General features: G+C 46.7%; 1 protein-coding gene across 2 annotated transcripts in view; it reads right to left on the minus strand.

Moving 5' to 3' along the window:
• The window catches only part of LOC129867018 (semaphorin-4B-like), a 111,477-nt gene that overhangs the window by 53,894 nt on the left and 34,886 nt on the right, over window positions 1–22,697 (minus strand). For both annotated transcript variants that reach the window (XM_055940119.1, XM_055940118.1), the window contains exon 2: window positions 14,817–15,227. In XM_055940119.1, the coding sequence (XP_055796094.1) occupies window positions 14,817–14,937 (121 nt within the window). In that variant the 5' untranslated portion in view covers window positions 14,938–15,227. The remainder of the gene's footprint in view (window positions 1–14,816; window positions 15,228–22,697) is intronic.

Here is a 22,697-nt window from a genome sequence, read left to right on the forward strand (position 1 = left end):
TCTTCATTGAGATCAAGCAGCATGCCCTGTTGGTGCATCTTGAACGGGATGTCTGATGTCCCATTTCTAGCAGTCTGTCTATAAACATGGCCTAGATTCTCCTGTGGAGGGACACATGAAGATACTTCTATGGCATTGGCAGTAGGAGGCCACTATGGACAAAAGGGCTGTGCCTTCTGTAAGCAGGGCAGAACAAGCCTATCAGCAGCAGAGAGCTGAGCACAGCCCCACAGCCACAATTACAGACTGATGGAGCTGGACCTATTACTCACAATAAGACAGAGCACACCTCCACAACCAAAACACACTAGAGCAGGGTCTCAGCAGCACCACACGCCATACAAAACATGTCTGTGGAACTACATAAACTAACAGGGCCTCCACAAGATTCAAGAGCTTATGGGGTTTTCATTAAGATGACCCAAAGATGTACATACGCAGGCCACTTTGGCCATATCTCAGTAACAATTAATTGTAAGCAGATGATCAGGCCTATATATTCATAGGTAACTGGGATTTAGCCTAAAAAGGATAGCTGTGCTGTGAAAACCATAGGAGGAAACCCTGTCATTATTGAACACATACATGAAAGATATCTGTCCAGAAAGTCCAATCAAATAGGTAGCGTAATAAACAAACACAGATACCAGAACTTAAAAACACGAACATTTGCGTTGTGTTAAGAGTTGGAGTCTGTAGTGGGAGTATGCTGAGTGAGTGGGGTTTATCAAGGATTAGACTATAAACTTTGGAAGGTGAAATGGTGGGGTTTAAAAGAGAGGTTAGGTAGAAACAAGGGGGTGGATGGCAGTGAGATTGTTTCACCACAGCCAGACCAAAGAGGACAGAGTATCAGAAGGGGCTCAATGGTGTTTCATATGTCTCCGAGTCTTTCTGCTCCACCTGTAGCAGAAACACTCACTGTCTTTTCATCTCACATATCCACACCTATCTCATGTGTCTATCAGCACGCAGACACACACGCACACACACACAAATCTGTGTCATCACCATACTTGTTCTTACAGGATCCTCTGTTTTGACTTTGTGCACACTAAAACCAGGCGGTTACTTTTAGTCATGTTCTTTTTCAGTTGGATCTTACCCAATGTAGAAGAACAGATACAGAACATTCAATAACCCAACATGTTGTTCTACTCACAGAGGAAGTGGTCACACCCCAACTCTTGGGAAACAGTACCAGGAACCCCTAACACAGTTAGAACTGAGCAGCTCTTCCCGCTTTCTAGAAACCACTTTCCCAATGGGGACAGACTGAGCTAGGAACAACGTCAGTTCACAACTTCCCCTATCATCCCATCTAATCATATTCTCTGTGGACAAACAGCAGGAAGAAAAAACCCACCACAGACCTTGTTCATTGTGGAGGCACACGACATCAGTTGACCTAGAGTGGGAACTGAGTCAACCCAATGCTCTGGGACCTGGCAGCTTGCATGAGTACTATGCTGCAGAGGTGAAAAAGCAACATGAACTATGATTAGTAGAATGGTGCATGGACGTGGTAGAGCAGAGGCAGAGAAAGGGGCAGACATCAGATCCACCAGGAGATTCATTAGGCACTCCGTGAGTCAGCTGTTTGTTTAGGGAAGGGCTTGGGTCTTGGCTCGCTATGGTTAGAAGGAGATAGGCTAGAGCTCACAAATGGTAGCATGAATAAAACATCATGGTGATGCTGAGAATTCTGGCAAGTTTATACACAATCTATGTGAAGAGGATGTTGGTTACCACAACAATTAAATGAAGATGTGCATATTAATGGTGTGAAAATGCAGAATCATAGAACTCAATAGGCATCTACAGAACAATTAATTTTGCCTAATGAATAACTTTGTTCGGCAAAGAGGGGCGTAACAGGTTTCATGGGAACCATAGTAACATTTATTGGGAGAAAGAATCAAATTAAACTGCTCAGTGTTTTCAGAATTGATACAGCCTGCAATTTGCAAACAGCGGTGTGGCTCGGCTAAAAATAAACTAATTCCCGCTGGAAAATAATGTTGCCCTCCTATGATCTAGGACCTGTTCTGCTGGTCAGAGAGATCATGCTGCTGTATGCTGCTGAGTGTTGCTGCTGACCCCTCAATATGGTGCTCCACTCCACAATGTAAACCAGCCGTGGCCTCAGGCGCTCAGGCTCAGGACCTCCTCATGACCCCTGCTGCACTATGGGGAGAGGCTGAGCATCAGCACCATGTAGTCAGAGTCCTTGGTGTGAGAGGCCAGCAGGGGGCTGAACAGGCTGGCGGCAGAACTAGGCTACATGCTGAGTGCAGCACCAGACTAGACTATACAGTGTGTTGAGGAGTCCCTCCCCACAACACAGGTTAGGAGATGAGGGTGGAGGAGGAGCAGCGATGAGGGTGTTTTCAAAACAAGACCTGTCCAGGGTGATTTATGAGCAGCTAGCTCCCTGGAGAAAGTGTCTGGGTCTCATAAACACTAGCAACATCAACATCAATGTTCTCCTCTTTATAATGAACCTCAGTCACCCGAGCCACAACCTGTTCACCCCGCTACCATCTAGAAGGTGGAGACAGACCGAGAGACTGACAAACAGCTTCAATCTCCAGCCATCAGACTGTTAAATAGTCTCCACCAGCCGGCCACCGCCCAGTATCCTGCCCTGAACCTTAAGTCACTGTTACCACACGGTACTCTACCCTGCAACTTAGAGACTGCTGCCCTATATACAGTTGAAGTCGTAAGTTTACATACACTTAGGTTGGAGTCAATAAAACTCGTTTTTCAACCACTCCACCAATTTCTTGTTAACAAACTATAGTTTTGGCAAGTCGGTTAGGACATTTACTTTGTGTTTGACACAAGTAATTTTTCCAACAATTGTTTACAAACAGATTATTTCACTTATAATTCACTGTATCACAATTCCGGTGGGTCAGAAGTTCACATACACTAAGTTGACTGTGCCTTTAAACAGCTTGGAAAATTCCAGAAAATTATGTCATGGCTTTAGAAGCTTCTGATAGGCTAATTGACATAATTTGAGTCAATTGGAGGTGTACCTGTGGTTGTATTTCAAGGCCTACCTTCAAGCTCAGTGCCTCTTCGCTAGATATCATGGAAAAATCAAAAGAAATCAGCCAAGACTGGTCTGGTTCATCCTTGGGAGCAATTTCTAAATGCCTGAAGGTACCACGTTCATCTGTACAAACAATAGTACGCAAGTATAAACACCATGGGACCACGCAGCCATCATACCGCTCAGGAAGGAGATGCGTTCTGTCTCCTAGAGATGAACATACTTTGGTGCGAAAAGTGCAAATCAATCCCAGAACAACAGCAAAGGACCTAGTGAAGACGCTGGAGGAAACATGTACAAAAGTATCTATAGCCACAGTAAAACGAGTCCTATATCGACTTAACCTGAAAGGCCGCTCAGCAAGGAAGAAGCCACTGCTCCAAAACCGCCATAAAAAAGCCAGACTACAGTTTGCTACATATGGGGACAAAGGTCGTACTTTTTGGAGAAATGTCCTCTGGTCTGATGAAACAAAAATATAACTGTTTGGCCATAATGACCATCTTTATGTTTGGAAGGAAAAGGGTGAGGGTTGCAAGCCGAAGAACACCATCCTAACCGTGAAGCACAGGGGTGGCAGCATCATGTTGTGGTGGTGCTTTGCTGCAGGAGGGACTGGTGAACTTCACAAAATAGATGGCATCATGAGGGAGAAATTATGTGCATCTATTGAAGCAACATCTCAAGACATCAGTCAGGAAGTTAAAGTTTGATCGCAAATGGGTCTTCCAAATGGACAATGGCCCCAAGCATACTTCCAAAGTTGTGGCAAAATGGCTTAAGGACAACAAAGTCAAGGTATTGGAGTGGCCATCACAAAGCCCTGACCTCAATCCTATTGAAAATTTGTGAGCAGAACTGAAAAAGTGTGTGCGAGCAAGGAGGCCTACAAACCTGACTCAATTACACCAGCTCTGTCAGGAGAAATGGGACAAAATTCACCCAACTTATTGTGGGAAGCTGGTGGAAGGCTACCCGAAACGTTTGACCCAAGTTAAATAATTTAAAGGCAGTGCTGCTAAATATTAATTGAGTGTACGTAAACGTCTGACCCACTGGGAATGTGATGGAAGAAGTAAAAGCTGAAATAAATCCTTCTCTCTCCTATTATTCTGACATTTCACATTCTTAAAATAAAGTGGTGATCCTAACTGATCTAAGACAGGGAATTTTTAATGGATTAACTGTCAGGAATTGTGTAAAACTGAGTTTAAATGTATTTGGCTAAGGTGTATGTAAACTTCTGATTTCAACTGTACATAGTCATTGAACACTGGTCACTTTAATAATGTTTACATACTGTTTTACCCATGCGAAGTGCCTTCAGAAAGTGTTTATACCCCTTTACTTATTCCACCAATTGTTGTGTACAACCTGAACAAAAAATGTCATAAATAGATTTTTTCCCCTCACCTATCTACACACAATACCCCATAATGGCAAAGTGAAAACATGTTTTTAGAAACTTTCACAAATGTATTGAAAATTAAATACAGAAATATCTCATTGACATAAGTATTCACACCACTGAGTCAATACTTTGTAGAAGCACCTTCTGCGGCGATTACAGCTGTGAGGTTTTTTGTTTAAGTCTCTAAGAGCCTTGCACTCCTGGATTGTACAATATTTGCACATTATTTTTTCAAAAATTATTCAAACTCTGTCAAGTTCATTGTTGATCATTGCTCGACAGCCATTTTCAAGTCTTGCTATAGATTTCCAAGCCGATTTAAGTCAAAACTGTAACTGGGCCGCTCAGGAACATTCAATGTTGGTAAGCAACTCCAGTGTAGATTTGGCCTTGTGTTTTAGGTTATTGTCCTGCTGAAAGGTGAATTCGCCTCCCAGTGTCTGTTGGAAAGCAGACTGTACAAGTATTTTTTTCTATGATTTTGCCTATGCTTATAGTTTTATTCTGTTTCTTTTTATGAGTGGTACTCAGTCATGTGTTGTGTTGGATTTTCCACAAACATAAAGCTTATGTTTATTCAGGACAAATAGTTAATTTCTTTGCCACATTTTTTGCATTATTACTTAAGTGCCTTGTTGCAAACAGGTTGCATGTTTTGGAATATTTGTATTCTGTACAGGCTTCCTTCTTTTCACTATGTCATTTAGTGTCACGTTCCTGACCTGTTTTCTGGTGTTTTTTATGTGTGTGATGGTCAGGGCGTGAGTTTTGGGTGGGCAGTCTATGTTTTCCGTTTCTATGTTGGTTTTGGGTTGCCTGGTATGGCTCTTGATTAGAGGCAGGTGTTTTGCGTTTTCCTCTAATTGAGAGTCATATTAAGGTAGGGTGTTCTCACTATTTGTTTGTGGGTGATTGTCACTGTGTCTGTGTTACACCACACGGTACTGTCTCGTTCGTTCGGTCGTTCCTGTTTATGTGTTCCTCGTTTCATGTAAGTTCATAGTTTAGGTCTGTCTAGTTCGTTTTGTTGTTTTGTAAAATTATTCAAGTGTTCTTCGTGTGTTTAGTTTCGTCTTGTTTAATAAAGTTCATTATGTATTCACAACCCGCTGCGCCTTGGTCAACTCACTCACCGAAAGAGAGCCTTTACAGAATCACCCACCAAACCCAGATCAAGCAGCGGGTTAACGGACAGCAACGACAGCAGCAGCGCAAGAAGGAGGAATGGACTTGGGAGGATGTTTTGGATGGGAAAGGTTGCTACACATGGGAGGAGATTCTGGCTGGAAGGGATCGCCTCCCATGGGAACAGCTGCAGGCACTGAGGAGAGCAGAGGCAACCGGAGAAGGGAACCGGAGTTATGAGGGGACTCGTCTAGCACAGAAGCCCGAAAAGCCCGTGAGTACCACCCAAAAATTAATTGGGGGGGGGGGGCTAAGAGGTAGTGGGCCGAGGGCAGGTAGGAGACCTGCGCCCACTTCCCAGGCTAACCGTGGAGAGCGGGAGTACGGGCAGACACCATGTTACGCAGTAGAGCGCACGGTGTTTCCTGTACGGGTGCATAGCCCAGTGCGGGTTATTCCACCTCCCCGCACTGGTAGGGCTAGATTGGGCATTGAGCCAAATGTCATGAGCTTACATGGCACCAGCCTTACGCATGGTGTCCCCGGTTTGCCAACACAGCCCAGTGCGGGTTATTCCACCTCCCCGCACTGGACGGGCTACGGGGAGCATGCAACCAGGTAAGGTTGGGCAGGCTCAGTGCTCAAGGGAGCCAGTACGCCTACACGGTCCGGTATTTCCGGCGCTACCTCCTCGCCCCAGCCCAGTACCACCAGTGCCTACACCACGCACCAGGCTTCCAGTGCGTTTTAAGAGCCCTGTTCCTCCTCCACGCACTCTCCCTATGGTGCGTGTCTCCAGCCCAGTGCCTCCAGTTCCGGCACCACGCACTAAGCCATCTGTGCGTCTCCAGAGCCCTGTACGCACTGTTCCTTACATTTTACATTTACATTTAAGTCATTTAGCAGACGCTCTTATCCAGAGCGACTTACAAATTGGAAAGTTCATACATATTCATCCTTCTCCCCGCACTCGCCCTGAGGTGCGTGCCCTCAGCCCGGTACCTCCAGTTCCGGTACCACGCACCAGGCCTATAGTGCGCTTCGAGAGGTCAGTGTGCCCTGTCCCTGCTCCCCGCACTAGCCTTGAAGTGCGTGCCGTCATCCCGGTACCTCCAGTTCCGGCACCACGCACCAGGCCTACTGTGCGCCTCAGCAGGGCAGAGTCGGCCGTCTGCCCAACGCCTTCTGCACTGCCTGTCTGCCCAGCTCCGTCTGAGCCATCTGTCTGCCCAGCTCCGTCTGAGCCATCTGTCTGCCCAGCTCCGTCTGAGCCATCTGTCTGCCCAGCGCCGTCTGAGCCATCTGTCTGCCCAGTGCCGTCTGAGCCATCTGTCTGCCCAGCGCCGTCTGAGCCATCTGTCTGCCCAGCGCCGTCTGAGCCATCTGTCTGCCCCGCGCCGTCTGAGCCATCTGTCTGCCCCGCGCCGTCTGAGCCATCTGTCTGCCCCGCGCCGTCTGAGCCATCTGTCTGCCCCGCGCCGTCTGAGCCATCTGTCTGCCCAGCGCCGTCTGAGCCATCTGTCTGCCCAGCGCCGTCTGAGCCATCTGTCTGCCCAGCGCCGTCTGAGCCATCTGTCTGCCCAGCGCCGTCTGAGCCAGGAGTCAGGAGCCGCCAGAGCCGCCAGCCAGTCAGGAGCCGCCAGAGACGCCAGCCAGTCAGGAGCCGCCAGAGACGCCAGCCAGTCAGGAGCCGCCAGAGACGCCAGCCAGTCAGGAGCCGCCAGAGACGCCAGCCAGTCAGGAGCCGCCAGAGACGCCAGCCAGTCAGGAGCTGCCAGAGACGCCAGCCAGTCAGGAGCTGCCAGAGCTGCCCTCCGGTCATGAGCTGCCCTCCGGCCATGAGCTGCCCTCCGGCCATGAGCTGCCCTCCGGCCATGAGCTGCCCTTCAGTCATGAGCTGCCCTACAGTCATGAGCTGCCTTACAGTCATGAGCTGCCCTACAGTCATGAGCTGCCCTACAGTCACGAGCTGCCTTACAGTCACGAGCTGCCTTACAGTCACGAGCTGCCTTACAGTCACGAGCTGCCCTACAGTCACGAGCTGCCCTACAGTCACGAGCTGCCACTCAGTCATGAGCTGCCACTCAGTCATGAGCTGCTACTCAGTCATGAGCTGCCACTCAGTCATGAGCTGCCACTCAGTCCGGAGCTGCCACTCAGCCCGGACCTGCCAGAGTCCCTCAGCCCGGACCTGCCAGAGTCCCTCAGCCCGGACCTGCCAGAGTCCCTCAGCCCGGACCTGCCAGAGTCCCTCAGCCCGGACCTGCCAGAGTCCCTCAGCCCGGACCTGCCAGAGTCCCTCAGCCCGGACCTGCCAGAGTCCCTCAGCCCGGACCTGCCAGAGTCCCTCATCCCGGTGCTGCCCCTCATCCCGGTGCTGCCCCTTATCCCGGTGCTGCCCCTTATCCCGGTGCTGCCCCTTCATTTAGGTGGTTTTAGTTGGAGGGTGGTCATTGGGAGGGGGATACAGAAGCGGGGAGTGACTATGGTGGTGTGGGGACAGCGTCCGGAGCCTGAGCCACCACCGTGGTCAGATGCCCACCCAGACCCTCCCCTGGACTTTGTGCTGGTGCGCCCGGCGTTCGCACCTTGAGGGGGGGGGGGGGGGGGTTCTGTCACGTTCCTGACCTGTTTTCTGGTGTTTTTTATGTGTGTGATGGTCAGGGCGTGAGTTTTGGGTGGGCAGTCTATGTTTTCCGTTTCTATGTTGGTTTTGGGTTGCCTGGTATGGCTCTTGATTAGAGGCAGGTGTTTTGCGTTTTCCTCTAATTGAGAGTCATATTAAGGTAGGGTGTTCTCACTGTTTGTTTGTGGGTGATTGTCACTGTGTCTGTGTATGTTACACCACACGGTACTGTCTCGTCTCGTTCGTTCGGTCGTTCCTGTTTATGTGTTCCTCGTTTCATGTAAGTTCATAGTTTAGGTCTGTCTAGTTCGTTTTGTTGTTTTGTAAAATTATTCAAGTGTTCTTCGTGTGTTTAGTTTCGTCTTGTTTAATAAAGTTCATTATGTATTCACAACCCGCTGCGCCTTGGTCAACTCACTCACCGAAAGAGAGCCTTTACATTTAGGTTATTATTGTGGAGTAACTACAATGTTCTTGATCCATCCTTAGTTGTCTCTTATCACAGCCATTAAAATCTGTAACTGTTTTAAAATCACCATTGGCCTCATGATGAAATCCCTGAGAAGTTTCCTTCCTCTCCGGCAACTGAGTTAGGAAGGATGCCTGTATCTTTGCAGTAGTTGGGTGTAATGATACACCATACAAAGCCTAATTAATAACTTCACCATGCTCAAAAGAATATTCAGTACTGCTTTTTTTTTTTTTACCCATCTACCAATAGGTTCCCCTCTGTGAGGCATTGAAAAACCTCCCTGGTCTTTGTGGCTGTATCTGTGCTTAAATTTCCCTACTCGATTGAGGGACCTTACAGATGACTTCATGTGTGGGGTACAGAGATGAGGTAGTTATTCAACAATCATGTTAATTAAGCAATAAGGCACAAGAGGCATTGCTGTATCATGAATACAGTCACAGGTAAATGCTGTTTTTCGGTCCGCTATAACAAAGGGGTTGAATTCTTATTGACTCAATGTTAAATTCAGGCTGTAACAAAACAAAATGTGGAAAAAGTAAAGGGGCATGATACTTTCCGAAGGGACTGTATATACTGTATTCTAGTCATGGTTCATCCTATATAACTACTGCTGTACACACCTTTTCTACTCATATGCTGTCCATACTTTATATATATATATATTCAGCCCTCTGTTTGTTAAACCCAGTGCGGCCAGTCTAATATATATATAATATATATACTAATTTCGGACTCGTTCTGATATTTCTTAATTTTTTAATTTTTATTTGGGGTTTTGTGTATATTTTTTTGTATTGTTAGGTATTACTGCACTGTTGGAGCTAGAAACATAAGCATTTCACTGCACCTGCATTTACATCTGCAAAATATGTGTACGTGACCAATAGATTTTTTTTTGATTTGAACAAACAGATACCAGTGTGCTGCAATATCTAGCAGATTTTAGCATGAACAGGTAAAACAGCATGTTTTCACACATGGTCACTCTTTTCATGGATGATATACACTGAGTATACCAAACATTCCCCCGTCCCCCCCGTCCCCGTCTCTGCCATGGGGCTGTGGTCTAGTGGAGCGTGTCTAAGCACCTACGGCCAAACCCCTCCCATAACAACACAGTCCACAGGCATGGAGACCATTTCATGCATACTTAAAGAAGATTACGGTGTAGTAGCTACATTGTGCAACTATACTGTACATACATTCTTGGTAGTCATTTTCAATCACTTCAACATGAGTGGCTCAACAGGCCTAATCACAGTCCTACAGGACAAGAACAAAGCACATTCTGATATACATTATGTGCTTTCAAATTAATGATCTTCTTAATTATTAGTGCTGTAGGCATGGCAGCTATATGCTGACCTATACCATGACTGGCCGCATTGGGTTTACCAAACAGAGGGCTGAATAGATCGACAGGCACATAGAGCCAACATAAACCGCTTATAGGTGTCCCTTTAAATAGCATTCTAGCTCTCTAAGCTCTTCGGCATGGTCTGCATTAAAGCCAGGAACAAAAGAAGAGAGCAAAGCAGATGTAGGATCGCCTCCCTGAACCCATGATCCATCCTGATAGGCGCATAATGAGAACCAGATCTATGTTCACACCATAACACACACAAATCCCCATTCAATATTCATGGAAGATTAGCCTCTTCATTGAGGCGGAGGGCAGATCGGAGGGATGGCGGGGGAGGGGAGAGGAGAGAAAGGCTGTCCAGGAAAATGTTGCTGCTGCTGGGCCTGATGAGGGACTGGGGAGGGCATGGCTGGTCTGAGCGCACCAGAATCATAAGGCATGCAGTCATGAAGTCATGAATGCTCACATGAAGTCATGAAGGCTCACATACAAACTGACAGGACTGAGGGGTAGATGGAGAGGAGAAGTGAGGAGTCAGCCTGGTTCTGTAAGGCCTAGGTCCCCAAAGGTCATGGCATGAAATGTTGCTTTGATACAGTAAACAAAGAGTGACTCAGCCCTTTTGCCGGGAGCCTAGAAAATGTAATCACACCGGCACTGATGTTAGCAGGCAAAGGCAGCTTCCATCGTCAGGCCACTGGCAATCAGCATCCCTATCAACATGGCCACTTTGTTTTCTCTTCATGAAGGTGTATGCTTAACCAATGGAAGATATATCACTACTGGACACAAACATTTGCCTATTCCAAAGAAACAGATCTGTGTAGGTTGTTTAAATGTCAGTGGGACCACACCATTTCCCTGTCAGATGCAGTGCTGCAGCTGGTAAACGTTTATATGACTGTAACTGTATCATGAGCAGACAGTCAGGTCCTTTTACTACTGAACCTCTCAACGTTTTAAGAGCTGGAAGTCACTCATATTGTTATTAAAGTAGGCTGTTTCCTTACGTTGACCCCATTGAGAAAAACGACTCAACAGTAGAACAGTGGCAAGACTGCAGTATGATGTCCAGTAATGTGATACTAATTAGCTTACAGCTTTACATAATGACTGAATGGGTTTATGGATTATTCCCAATGGATGCTTCTGTAACAATGGTTTCCTAAACCAAAAAACACAACCTACAGAGTACAGACACACAAGTGAGAAGATAGAAACTTGGCATATATCCAGAATCTTGACCTAATGTAGGCTTCTTGACATGACTGACTAGGAAAGTGACATTTAGGTCTTACATGTTTTGTAGTGTTCATTCAAGATTAGTGATTCACCCTAAAAGCAAATATTTTTCCAGCCCGAAGAGAAGTGTGAAATGTGAAGGGACTGAAAGGGCCTCTTCAGTTGTGATTGATGGTGTATGCTGTTATGAAATGCTCCGTCAGGGCCGTGCTGGGGGCTTTGTGAAGGCTGGCAGGTGAGAGACATGACCTGGGACTATAGAGGTCCACCAAGAGAAAGCCAGGATGCATGCTGGGACAGGCAGGTAGGCAGGGCTCCAAGCTGAGGGCTCCGTGACCCATTTTAATCTTCCCCTGGCCTCAGAGGAGAACACAGTGGCTTACACTATTGTAGGCGAAGATATTATGACAACAAAATCTGAGCACACCGTTTCTATGCCAGTATGTGCATAAAGACTATAGGCTGATTGGGATCATTGGGATCAACAGTAAACTAACCCTATTCCTGCATTTGCTGTCTTGCATCACTACTATCCCATCCAAATATCCATAAAGCTTTTGTCCTCCTATGAAAACAAAAGTGTTACAGATTAATGAAAAGTATAGCTATGATTTCTAGTGCTGCCCTCAATAGTGCTGGACCCTCTGCCCCCCAAATGGTCTGTAAGACCTGAGACCATGTGAACCGTGACGAATTGGGTGGTAAATCACTTTATTAATGGTTCACACCAAAGGGCATGGGAGCCATCCATAGCTTTAGCATTATGTGCACACGCTCATCAAACCTGGCAGAGCATTAGTATGTTGACAAATGGGTTGTATTGCCATTACATATCATTTGCTTCCTTCTTCCAAAACCTCAAATCTGGAGCCATATTGAAATCAGATGAGAGAGCATAATCCCTACGCTTATTAGTTTAACGCACTGCACTGAATAAAGATGTGTTTTGAAGAGTTTTTAAATACGGTGTTCATCTTGCAAACAAACAATTAGCACAGACTTAAGAGGAGGACTCCAGAAGAGCAATACCTCCCTGTTGATGGAAACTCTGTGTGTGATACTGTCCTGAGTAAGACTGAGTACAATGACCTGGTTCATGTTGTAACTACCTTTGACCTGCTATGGCTTGATAGACCCACCCAGATGGAACTGCCATTCATGCCCTGGAATTTAGCTGGCTTTCCTGCCATTAAGGTCTAGACACACTGAGGAACACACTGAGGAACACACTGAGTCAAATGCATGGATTGGAAACTTTTCGTACTGCTGAGCCATCATGAATGTTCCTTTAAATTTTGCGAGGAACTGTCAGTGAAATGTATTGAAATGTTGCACAATGACAGTGGAAGTTAATCAATGGAAACACAAGCAAAATGTAAAATCACTGACAAGAGCATCATTCTCACAATAGGTTACATAATACAGCATCTTGTCCTGAGTAACAATATATCCCTAAGACCTTGCAGAACATGCTTTCTCTCCTTTTCAGCAGGATAACATTCAAAGTGTGTGAGGCACTGTCCTGAAATACCAGCGACTTTCCGTGAGCATGGCAGTAATGTAAATGTTGTGCTCCACCACGATGTGTCCCACTGAGAACACACTGAGCTCCTCCACAGAGCCGGTTAGAGAGGAACAGCCCTGCTACCATCCATCAGTTCATCAACACCTTGCCAAGCGTTACTGTCCATGTCGTATATTCCTCAAAGCCCTGCCTGAGCCCCAGTGCTCCAGAGCTCTCCTCTCTTCTCAACACCATGGGCCATCCCAGCCACCTCCACCACAACCACAACACCACACTACTCCCTGCTCTTATTTATAGACAAACAACAACTCTGGGAGTGAAGCAGGCTGAGGCCTTACACATTTTTTTGCCTTACACATTTTTCAGTAAATGGATGATCTACACACCCAGGTCAGTGGGGAGAGCACACCAAGAGCACACTCTCGCTCACTTTGTTTCTCTAACACTCAAGGAATTATTGTGTTTCTCACACTATGACCTACACCTGGTCCTGGAGAAAAAGGAATACAGGAGGGAGGAGAGTTACAGTGCATTCGGAAAGTATTCAGAACCCTTGGCTTTTTCACATTTTGTTACATTACAGCCTTAATCTAAAATTGATTAAATAGTTTTTTTCCCCTCATCAATCTACACACAATAACCCATATTGATAAAGCAAAAACATTTTATTAGAAATGTGAAATGTTTGCAAAACTTAAATATTACATTTACATAAGTATTCAGACCCTTTACTCAATACTTTGTTGTAGCACTTTAGGCAGCAATTATAGCCTTGAGTGTTCTAGGTTATGACACTACAAGCTTTCCACACCTGTATTTGGGGAGTTTCTCCCATTCATCTCAAACTATGTCAGCAGTACAGAGTCGCTGCACAGATATTTTTAGATCTCTTCAGAGATGTTTTATTGGATTCAAGTACGGGCTCTGGCTGGGCTACTCAAAGACATTCAGAGACTTGTCCCGAAGCCACTCCTGCGTTGTCTTGCCTGTGTGCTTAGGGTCTTTGTCCTGTTGGAAGGCGAACCTTCACCCCAGTCTGAGGTCTGGAGCAGGTTTTCATCAAGGGTCTCTCTGTACTTTTCTCCTTTCATCTTTCCCTCGATCCTGACTACTCTCCCAGTCCCTGCCGCTGAAAAACATCCCCACAGCATGATTCTCCCACCGTAGGGCCAGAGAATCTTGTTTCTCATGGTTTGAGTCCTTTAGGTGCGTTTTGGCAAACTCCAAGTGGGCTGTCATGTGCCTTTTACTGAGGAGTGGCTTCCGTCTAGCCACTTAACCATAAAGGCCTGATTGGTGGAGTGCTGCAGAGATGCTTGTCCTTCTGTACTTTTCTCACATCTCCACAGAGGAACTCTGGAGCTCTGTATGAGTGACCATCGGGTTCTTGGTCACCTCCCTTACCAAGGCCCTTCTCCCCCGATTGCTCAGTTTGGCCGTGCGGCCAGCTCTAGGAAGAGTCTGGGTGGAGCCTCGACACAATCCTGTCTTGGAACTCTACGGACTATTCGCTCATAGAGGCTTGGTTTTTGCTCTGACATGCACTGTCAACTATGGGACCTTATATAGACATGTGTGTGCCTTTCCAAATCATGTCCAATCAATTGAATTTACCACAGGTGGAGTCCAATCAAGTTTTTGAAACATCACAAGGAAGATAATTGGAAACCGGATGCACCTGAGCTCAATTTCAAGTCTCATAGCAAAGGGTCTGAATACTTGTGTAAATAAAGTATTTCTATTATCATTTTTTATACATTTGTAAAAATTTCTACAAAAAGGTTTTTGCTTTGTCATTATGGGGTATTGTGTGTATATTGATGAGGATTTAAAAATATATATAATACATTTTAGAATAAGGCTGTAACGTAACAAAATATGGAAAAAGTCAAGGGGTCTGAATTCTTTCCGAATCCACTGTAAGGTCCCATAAAGAACTACAGCTATTCTAACAGTCAGGAAGGAAAGCAATGGATGACACTTACTGTAAGTGAAGCTGAGTCGTGGAGTGACATCGTCCTCGGTGGCAGCTGCTTGGACAAAGGCGTAGGCCAGTAGAAGAGTGAAGGCCGGGAAACAGAGCTGGACCATGCTTATTGTCCACATGGCTCCTCTCCTCACGACTGCCAGCCAACTCACACTGTTTGTTTTTCAGGATTTGGGGGAATTCATGAAGAGCGTCTTTTTCTCCCGTGTTTATTTTCTCTCCCTCTCTTCCTGTAGGTCTGGGCTCCCTAAATGGGAGACCTGTGCTCTATTGTGAAAGTGAAGCTTCTCCGGGGCTGCAGACAACTCTGGCCTTGGAATGATGACCTTTCACCTCACAACGAGCCTCCCAGGACGGACAGCCAATCAGCCTCCATACAGTCAAACCACCCCAGGGGCTCAGCTGAGATCTACACACATGGACAAAAGAACATTCATTCACATTGGTGTACAGACAGTGCAACACAGTTCACATGATTCCTCTCCTTATCATGGAACATTGGTTCGGAAAAACATTCCATTCGCACATGTCTCAGTACTAACAAAGGCTTTAGCCATAAGGCTACTGGCTACATAGGAGCTACTTTAGGCTGAGTGCACTTCCCTGTGTTTGTGTTTGTTAGACATAACTGGCTGGACGTATATTAATTTCATAGCTTGTGGTCATTTCTGTCTGTTTTCAGATGGGCAGAGTGCACTCTTTACCTGGACCAAAACAAACACATCCTCTGTCCTCTTAACGGGCCCATAATATCATATCTGACAGACTGAGACGAAGCAGAGCTGAGACAAAGACTCCCTTCTCTAAGGGAGTTAGACTGATGTTTTCACTACAGTTAATATCATAATATCACCTGGCTTGTATGGGTCTGCTTTCAATTCAAATCAAAACCAAATCAAGTATATTTGGTCGTGTACATATATTTTCAGATGTTATCGCAAGAGCAGCAAAATTCTTGTGTTTCTTGGTCCAGCAGTGCAATTATACCTATTAATACAAAACAGTACATGCAAATATATATATACAGTACCAGTCAAAAGTTTGGACACACCTACTCATTCAAGGGTTTTCTTTATTTTTATACTATTTTCTACATTGTAGAATAATAGTGAAGACATCAAAACTATGAAATAACACACATGGAGTCATGTAGTAACCAAAAAAGTGTTAAACAAATCAAAATATATTTTATATTTGAAATTCTTCAAAGTGGCCGCCCTTTGCCTTGATGACAGTTTTGCACACTCTTGGCGCTCTTGACAATAGTAAAACTAAAGAAATACAGTTGAAGTCGGAAGTTTCAATATACTTAGGTTGGAATCATTAAAACTTGTTATTCAACCACTCCACAAATTTCTTGTTAACAAACTATAGGTTTGGCAAGTCGATTAGGACATATACTTTGTGCACAAGTATTTTTTCCAACAATTGTTTACTTATAATTCACTGTATCACAATTCCAGTGGGTCAGAAGTTAACATACACTAAGTTGACTGTGCTTTTAAACAGCTTGGAAAATTCCAGAAAATGATGTCATGGCTTTAGAAGCTTCTGATAGGCTAATTGACAATAATTTGAGTCAATTGGAGGTGTACCCGTGGATGTATTTCAAGGAATACCTTCAAACTCAGTGCCTCTTTGCTTGACATCATGGGAAAATCAAAATAAATCAGCCAAGACCTCTTGTAGACCTCCACAAGTCTGGTTCATCCTTGGGAGCAATTTCCAAACACCTGAAGGTACCACGTTCACCTGTACAAACAATAGTATGCAAGTATAAACACCATGGGACCACGCAGCCTTCATACCGCTCAGGAAGGAGACGCGTTATGTCTCCTGGAGATGAACGTACTTTGGTGCGAAAAGTGCAAATCCCAGAACAACAGCAAAGGACCTAGTGAAGACGCTGGAGGAAACATGTACAAAGTATCTATAGCCACAGTAAAACGAGTCTTATATCGAGCAAGGAAGAAGCCACTGCTCCAAAACCGCCATAAGAAAGCCAGACTACAGTTTGCAACTGCACATGGGGACAAAGATTGTACTTTTTGGAGAAATGTCCTCTGGTCTGATGAAAAAAATAGAACTGTTTGGCAATAATGGCCATCGTTATGTTTGGAGGAAAAAGGGGAAGCTTGCAAGCCAAAGAACACCATCCCAGCCGTGAAGCACAGGGGTGGCAGCATCATGTTGTGGCGGTGCTTTGCTGCAGGAGGGACTGGTGAACTTCACAAAATAGATGACATCATGAGGATGGAAAATTATGTGGATCTATTGAAGGAGCATCTCAAGACATCAGTCAGGAAGTTAAAGCTCGGTCGCAAATGGGTCTTCCAAATGGACAATGACCCCAAGTATACTTCCAAAGTTGTGACAAAATGGCTTAAGGACAACAAAGTCAAGGTGTTGGAGTGGCCATCACAAAGCCCTGACCTCAATCCTATAGAAAATGTGTGAGCAGAACTGAAAAAGCGTGTACGAGCAAGGAGGCCGACAAACCTGACACAGTTACACCAGCTCTGTCAGGAGGAATGGGACAAAATTCACCCAACTTATTGTGGGAAGCTCGTGGAAGGCTACCCGAAACGTTTGACCCAAGTTAAACAATTTAAAGGCAATGCTACCAAATACTAATTGAGTGGATGTAAACTTCTGACCCACTGGGAATATGATGAAAGAAGTAAAAGCTGAAATTAGTCATTCTCTCTACTATTATTCTGACATTTCACATTCTTAAGATAAAGTGGTGATCCTAACAGACCTAAGATGGGGGATTTTTACTAGGATTAAATGTCAAGAATTGTGAAAAACTGAGTTTAAATGTATTTGGCTATGGTGTATGTAAACTTCCGACTTCAACTGTATAATTGTGTGTAGAAAGCCAGTATGGACAGTATATGAATAGAGAAAGTGTGTACCGCGGTAGTTTAATATGATATGAGCCTTGATTAGAATACAGTATACAAATATGAAGTGGGTAAAACAGTGTATAACCATTATTAAAGTGACAATTATTAAAGTTTTTGTTTATAAGGGTAAACAAGTAGAATACACAAAGAGATGGTTTGGTAATGATTCACAAAATACTAAGCCATAATTTAACTCTGCCCGTAGGCATGCATTTCTCTGTGTGCATGAGGTAATACGTGAGGTCAGGTTCATTTGAAGGCATCACCTCATGACGAAACATCCTCAAACCCTGAGAACTGGTATCTCCATACATACACTACATGGCCAAAACTATTTGTATACCCCTTCAAATGAATGGATTCGGCTCATTCAACTACACCCATTCCTGACAAGTTAGTAAGATCAAGCACACAGCCATGCAATCTCCATAGACAAACATTGGCAAAAGAATGGCCCATGCTGAAGAGTTCACTGACTTTCAACGCACCATCATAGGATGCATCATTTCCAACAAGTCAGTTCGTCAAATTCCTGCCCTGCTGGAGCTGCCCCAGTCACATGTAAGTGCTGTTATTGTGAAGTGGAAATGTCTAGGAGCAACAACGGCTCAGCTGCTAAGTGGTACTGAAGGCCACACAAGCGCACAGAACCGGACCACCGAGTGCTGAAGCGCGCAGCGAGTAAAGATCGTCTGTCCTCGGTTGCAACACTCAATACCGAGTTCCAAACTGCCTCTGGAAGCAACGTCCGCACAATAACTTTTCGTCTGGAGCTTCACAAAATGGGTTTCTATGGCTGAGCAGCCACACACAAGCCTAAGATCACCATGCGCAATGCCAACCATCGGCTGGAGTGGTGTAAAGCTTGCCACCATTGGACACTGGAGTAGTGGAAACACATTCTATGGAGTGATGAATCACACTTCACCATCTGGCAGCCCAACGGACTAATTTGGGTTTGGCGGATGCCAGGAGAACACTACCTGCCAGAATGCTAGTGCCAACTGTAACGTTTGGTAGAGGAGGAATAATAGTCTGGGGATGTTTTTCATGGTTACATATAGGCCTAGGGTTTCAAGCTGGTTGATTTAAAATGTAATGATATTTGGTGATATTGAATTGTGTTTGGTTGTCAACGCAACCAAATAGTAACATTTGAAGGAGATGTACTGTATCTTCTGATTTTAAATGATTGAAAGCTCAGTGATAGACATTTTGGTGACAACTTACCCAAAAATAAGACATTGTTTTTCCATTGGAATTTGGTTGTGCTTTTAGATGTTTGAAATCATATTGATAACACATTGGAAATTCAACCAACTTTTGGCTGTCTTTTTGAGTGGGTAAATATAGGTTGTACGTTTCAACCAAGTATTACCCAATTATCCACATTGAAATGACATGGTGTGCCCAGTGGGAGTAGTCACTGAGATAAGAGGCCTTGTGTTTATTCATAATTGATCATAAGATGTTTTGGTTTTCACTGTACATAACAGCCTGTCTGCTTTCAATTATGTCCTCTACAAAACCGTATTAAAGGAAATTGGAATAAGTAGAGCTTGTTGCAAACCATTTGTGGTGGGGTTTGAAGAAAATGAAAGGACCAATGCCCACAGGAGAGGAGAGGCCTCTGTGATAAAAATGGTTGGACACAGCTACAACACTTCTCAACTCTCTATGGATCAATGATAGGCTATTACATCTATGATGGGCTATTTAATGTACTTGCCAAGACCAAGAGTGGACACTGGCTACCTTGTATGCCCACATCTTAGCCAATATGATATGTGAAAGCAAAAGGACAAAACCACAAAGCAGCTGTACAAGAGCATTAATGTGATGTGAACCACTGAAATTGACAGTGTGGCAAACGGCAAGGACTATATAGTAACAGAATGTAACATGATAGACATCCCAATTCTGTCTATTTGTCACACCCTGGCCTTAGTTATCTTCGTTTTCTTTATTATTTTAGTTAGGTCAGGGTGTGACATGGGGGATGTATGTGCTTTTGTATTGTCTAGGGGTTTTGTATGTTTATGGGGCAGTGTCTAGTCTAGGTGTATGTTTGTCTATGGTTGCCTGGATTGGTTCTCAATTAGAGACAGCTGTCTATCGTTGTCTCTGATTGGGAACCATATTTAGGCAGCCATATTCATTGGGTAGTTCGTGGGTTATTGTCTATGTCTATGTGTAGTGTTTGTGTCAGCACTATTTGTTTATAGCGTCACGTTCGTTCGTTTGTTGTTTTGTTTAAGTGTTCTTTATTACGTCGTTTAAATAAATAGAAAATGTATTCACTTCACGCTGCGCCTTGGTCCTCCTCTCTTCCACCATCTAACGATCGTGACAGAATAACCCACCAAAATCGGACCAAGCAGCGTGAAAGAGATGAACAGCGCGTTGTGGATTTCTGGACATGGGAGCCTGATCTGGAGTATAATACTTGGGAAGAGATAGACAGATGGGCGGTCGACCTAGGGAGAGTGCCGGAGCCCGCCTGGGATTCGCTGGAGCAGTGCGAGGAGGGATACCGGAGAATGGAGTTGGCGAAACGAGCCCGGCGGCGCGGTAGGAAGTCCGAGAGGCAGCCCCAAAAATGTATTGGGGGGGCACACGGGGAGTGTGGCGAAGTCAGGTAGGAGACCTGTCAGTAGCTGCCAGAGCCGCCCGCCAGTCAGGAGCTGCCAGAGCCGCCCGCCAGTCAGGAGCTGCCAGAGCCGCCCGCCAGTCAGGAGCTGCCAGAGCCGCCCGTCTGTCAGGAGCTACCAGAGCCGCCCGCCAGTCAGGAGCTACCAGAGCCGCCCGCCAGTCAGGAGCTACCAGAGCCGCCCGCCAGTCAGGAGCTACCAGAGCCGCCCGCCAGTCAGGAGCTGCCTGAGCCGCCCGCCAGTCAGGAGCTGCCTGAGCCGCCCGCCAGTCAGGAGCTGCCTGAGCCGCCCGCCAGTCAGGAGCTGCCTGAGCCGCCCGCCAGTCAGGAGCTGCCTGAGCCACCCGCCAGTCATGAGCTACCCCTCAGTCATGAGCTACCTCTCAGTCCGGAGCTACCCCTCAGTCATGAGCTACGCCTCAGTCCGGAGCTGCCCCTCAGTCCGGAGCTGCCCCTCAGTCCGGAGCTGCCCCTCAGTCCGGAGCTGCCCCTCAGTCCAGAGCTGCTCCTCAGTCCGGAGCTGCCCCTCAGTCCGGAGCTGCCCCTCCGTCCAGTGACGCCCTTTACGAGGGTCTTCAGTCCGGGACTCGCTGCAAGGGTCCCCGCTCCAGAGGCGCCACCAAAGCGGGTATTGACTATGGTGGTGTGGGGTCCACGTCCTATGGTGGTGTGGGGTCCACGAAACGAGCCCGGCGGCGCGGTAGGAAGTCCGAGAGGCAGCCCCAAAAATGTATTGGGGGGGCACACGGGGAGTGTGGCGAAGTCAGGTAGGAGACCTGTCAGTAGCTGCCAGAGCCGCCCGCCAGTCAGGAGCTGCCAGAGCCGCCCGCCAGTCAGGAGCTGCCAGAGCCGCCCGCCAGTCAGGAGCTGTCAGAGCCGCCCGCCAGTCAGGAGCTGCCAGAGCCTCCCGCCAGTCAGGAGCTGCCAGAGCCGCCCGCCAGTCAGGAGCTGCCAGAGCCGCCCGTCTGTCAGGAGCTACCAGAGCCGCCCGCCAGTCAGGAGCTACCAGAGCCGCCCGCCAGTCAGGAGCTACCAGAGCCGCCCGCCAGTCAGGAGCTACCAGAGCCGCCCGCCAGTCAGGAGCTGCCTGAGCCGCCCGCCAGTCAGGAGCTGCCTGAGCCGCCCGCCAGTCAGGAGCTGCCTGAGCCGCCCGCCAGTCAGGAGCTGCCTGAGCCGCCCGCCAGTCAGGAGCTGCCTGAGCCGCCCGCCAGTCAGGAGCTGCCTGAGCCGCCCGCCAGTCAGGAGCTGCCTGAGCCGCCCGCCAGTCAGGAGCTGCCTGAGCCGCCCGCCAGTCATGAGCTACCCCTCAGTCATGAGCTACCTCTCAGTCCGGAGCTACCCCTCAGTCATGAGCTACGCCTCAGTCCGGAGCTGCCCCTCAGTCCGGAGCTGCCCCTCAGTCCGGAGCTGCCCCTCAGTCCGGAGCTGCCCCTCAGTCCGGAGCTGCCCCTCAGTCCGGAGCTGCTCCTCAGTCCGGAGCTGCCCCTCAGTCCGGAGCTGCCCCTCCGTCCAGTGACGCCCTTTACGAGGGTCTTCAGTCCGGGACTCGCTGCAAGGGTCCCCGCTCCAGAGGCGCCTCCAAAGCGGGTATTGACTATGGTGGTGTGGGGTCCACGTCCTGCACCCGAGCCGCCGCCGTAAGAAGGCCCACCCGGACCCTCCCCTTCTGTGTCAGGTTTTGCGGCCGGAGTCCGCACCTTTGGGGGGCGGGGGGGGGGGGGGGGGGGTACTGTCACGCCCTGGCCTTAGTTATCTTTGTTTTCTTTATTATTTTAGTTATGTCAGGGTGTGACATGGGTGATGTATGTATTTTGTATTGTCTAGGGGTTTTGTATGTTTATGGGGCCTAGGTGTATGTATGTCTATGGTTGCCTGGATTGGTTCTCAATTAGAGACAGCTGTCTATCGTTGTCTCTGATTGGGAACCATATTTAGGCAGCCATATTCATTGGGTAGTTCGTGGGTTATTGTCTATGTCTATGTGTAGTGTTTGTGTCAGCACTATTTGTGTATAGCGTCTCGTTCATTTGTTGTTTTGTACTTTTGTTTAAGTGTTCTTTATTACGTCGCTTAAATATATAGAAAATGTATTCACTTCACGCTGCGCCTTGGTCCTCCTCTCTTCCACCATCTAACGATCGTGACACTAGTATTTCTCCTATATGCATTTAGCGCCAGCGTACCGCTACTGCTAAATCCTGGCCTCCACTGCAAAATGTTTTAAAATAATTATACAATAAAATATATAATGTATGACGCAGGACAACCCCATCACCCCATCCACTGCTTTAATTATAGTTGTCGAGAGGCTTTGTTGGTG

Source organism: Salvelinus fontinalis, chromosome 12 (genome assembly GCF_029448725.1).
Source record: "Salvelinus fontinalis isolate EN_2023a chromosome 12, ASM2944872v1, whole genome shotgun sequence".
NCBI classification, from domain to species: Eukaryota; Metazoa; Chordata; class Actinopteri; order Salmoniformes; family Salmonidae; genus Salvelinus; species Salvelinus fontinalis.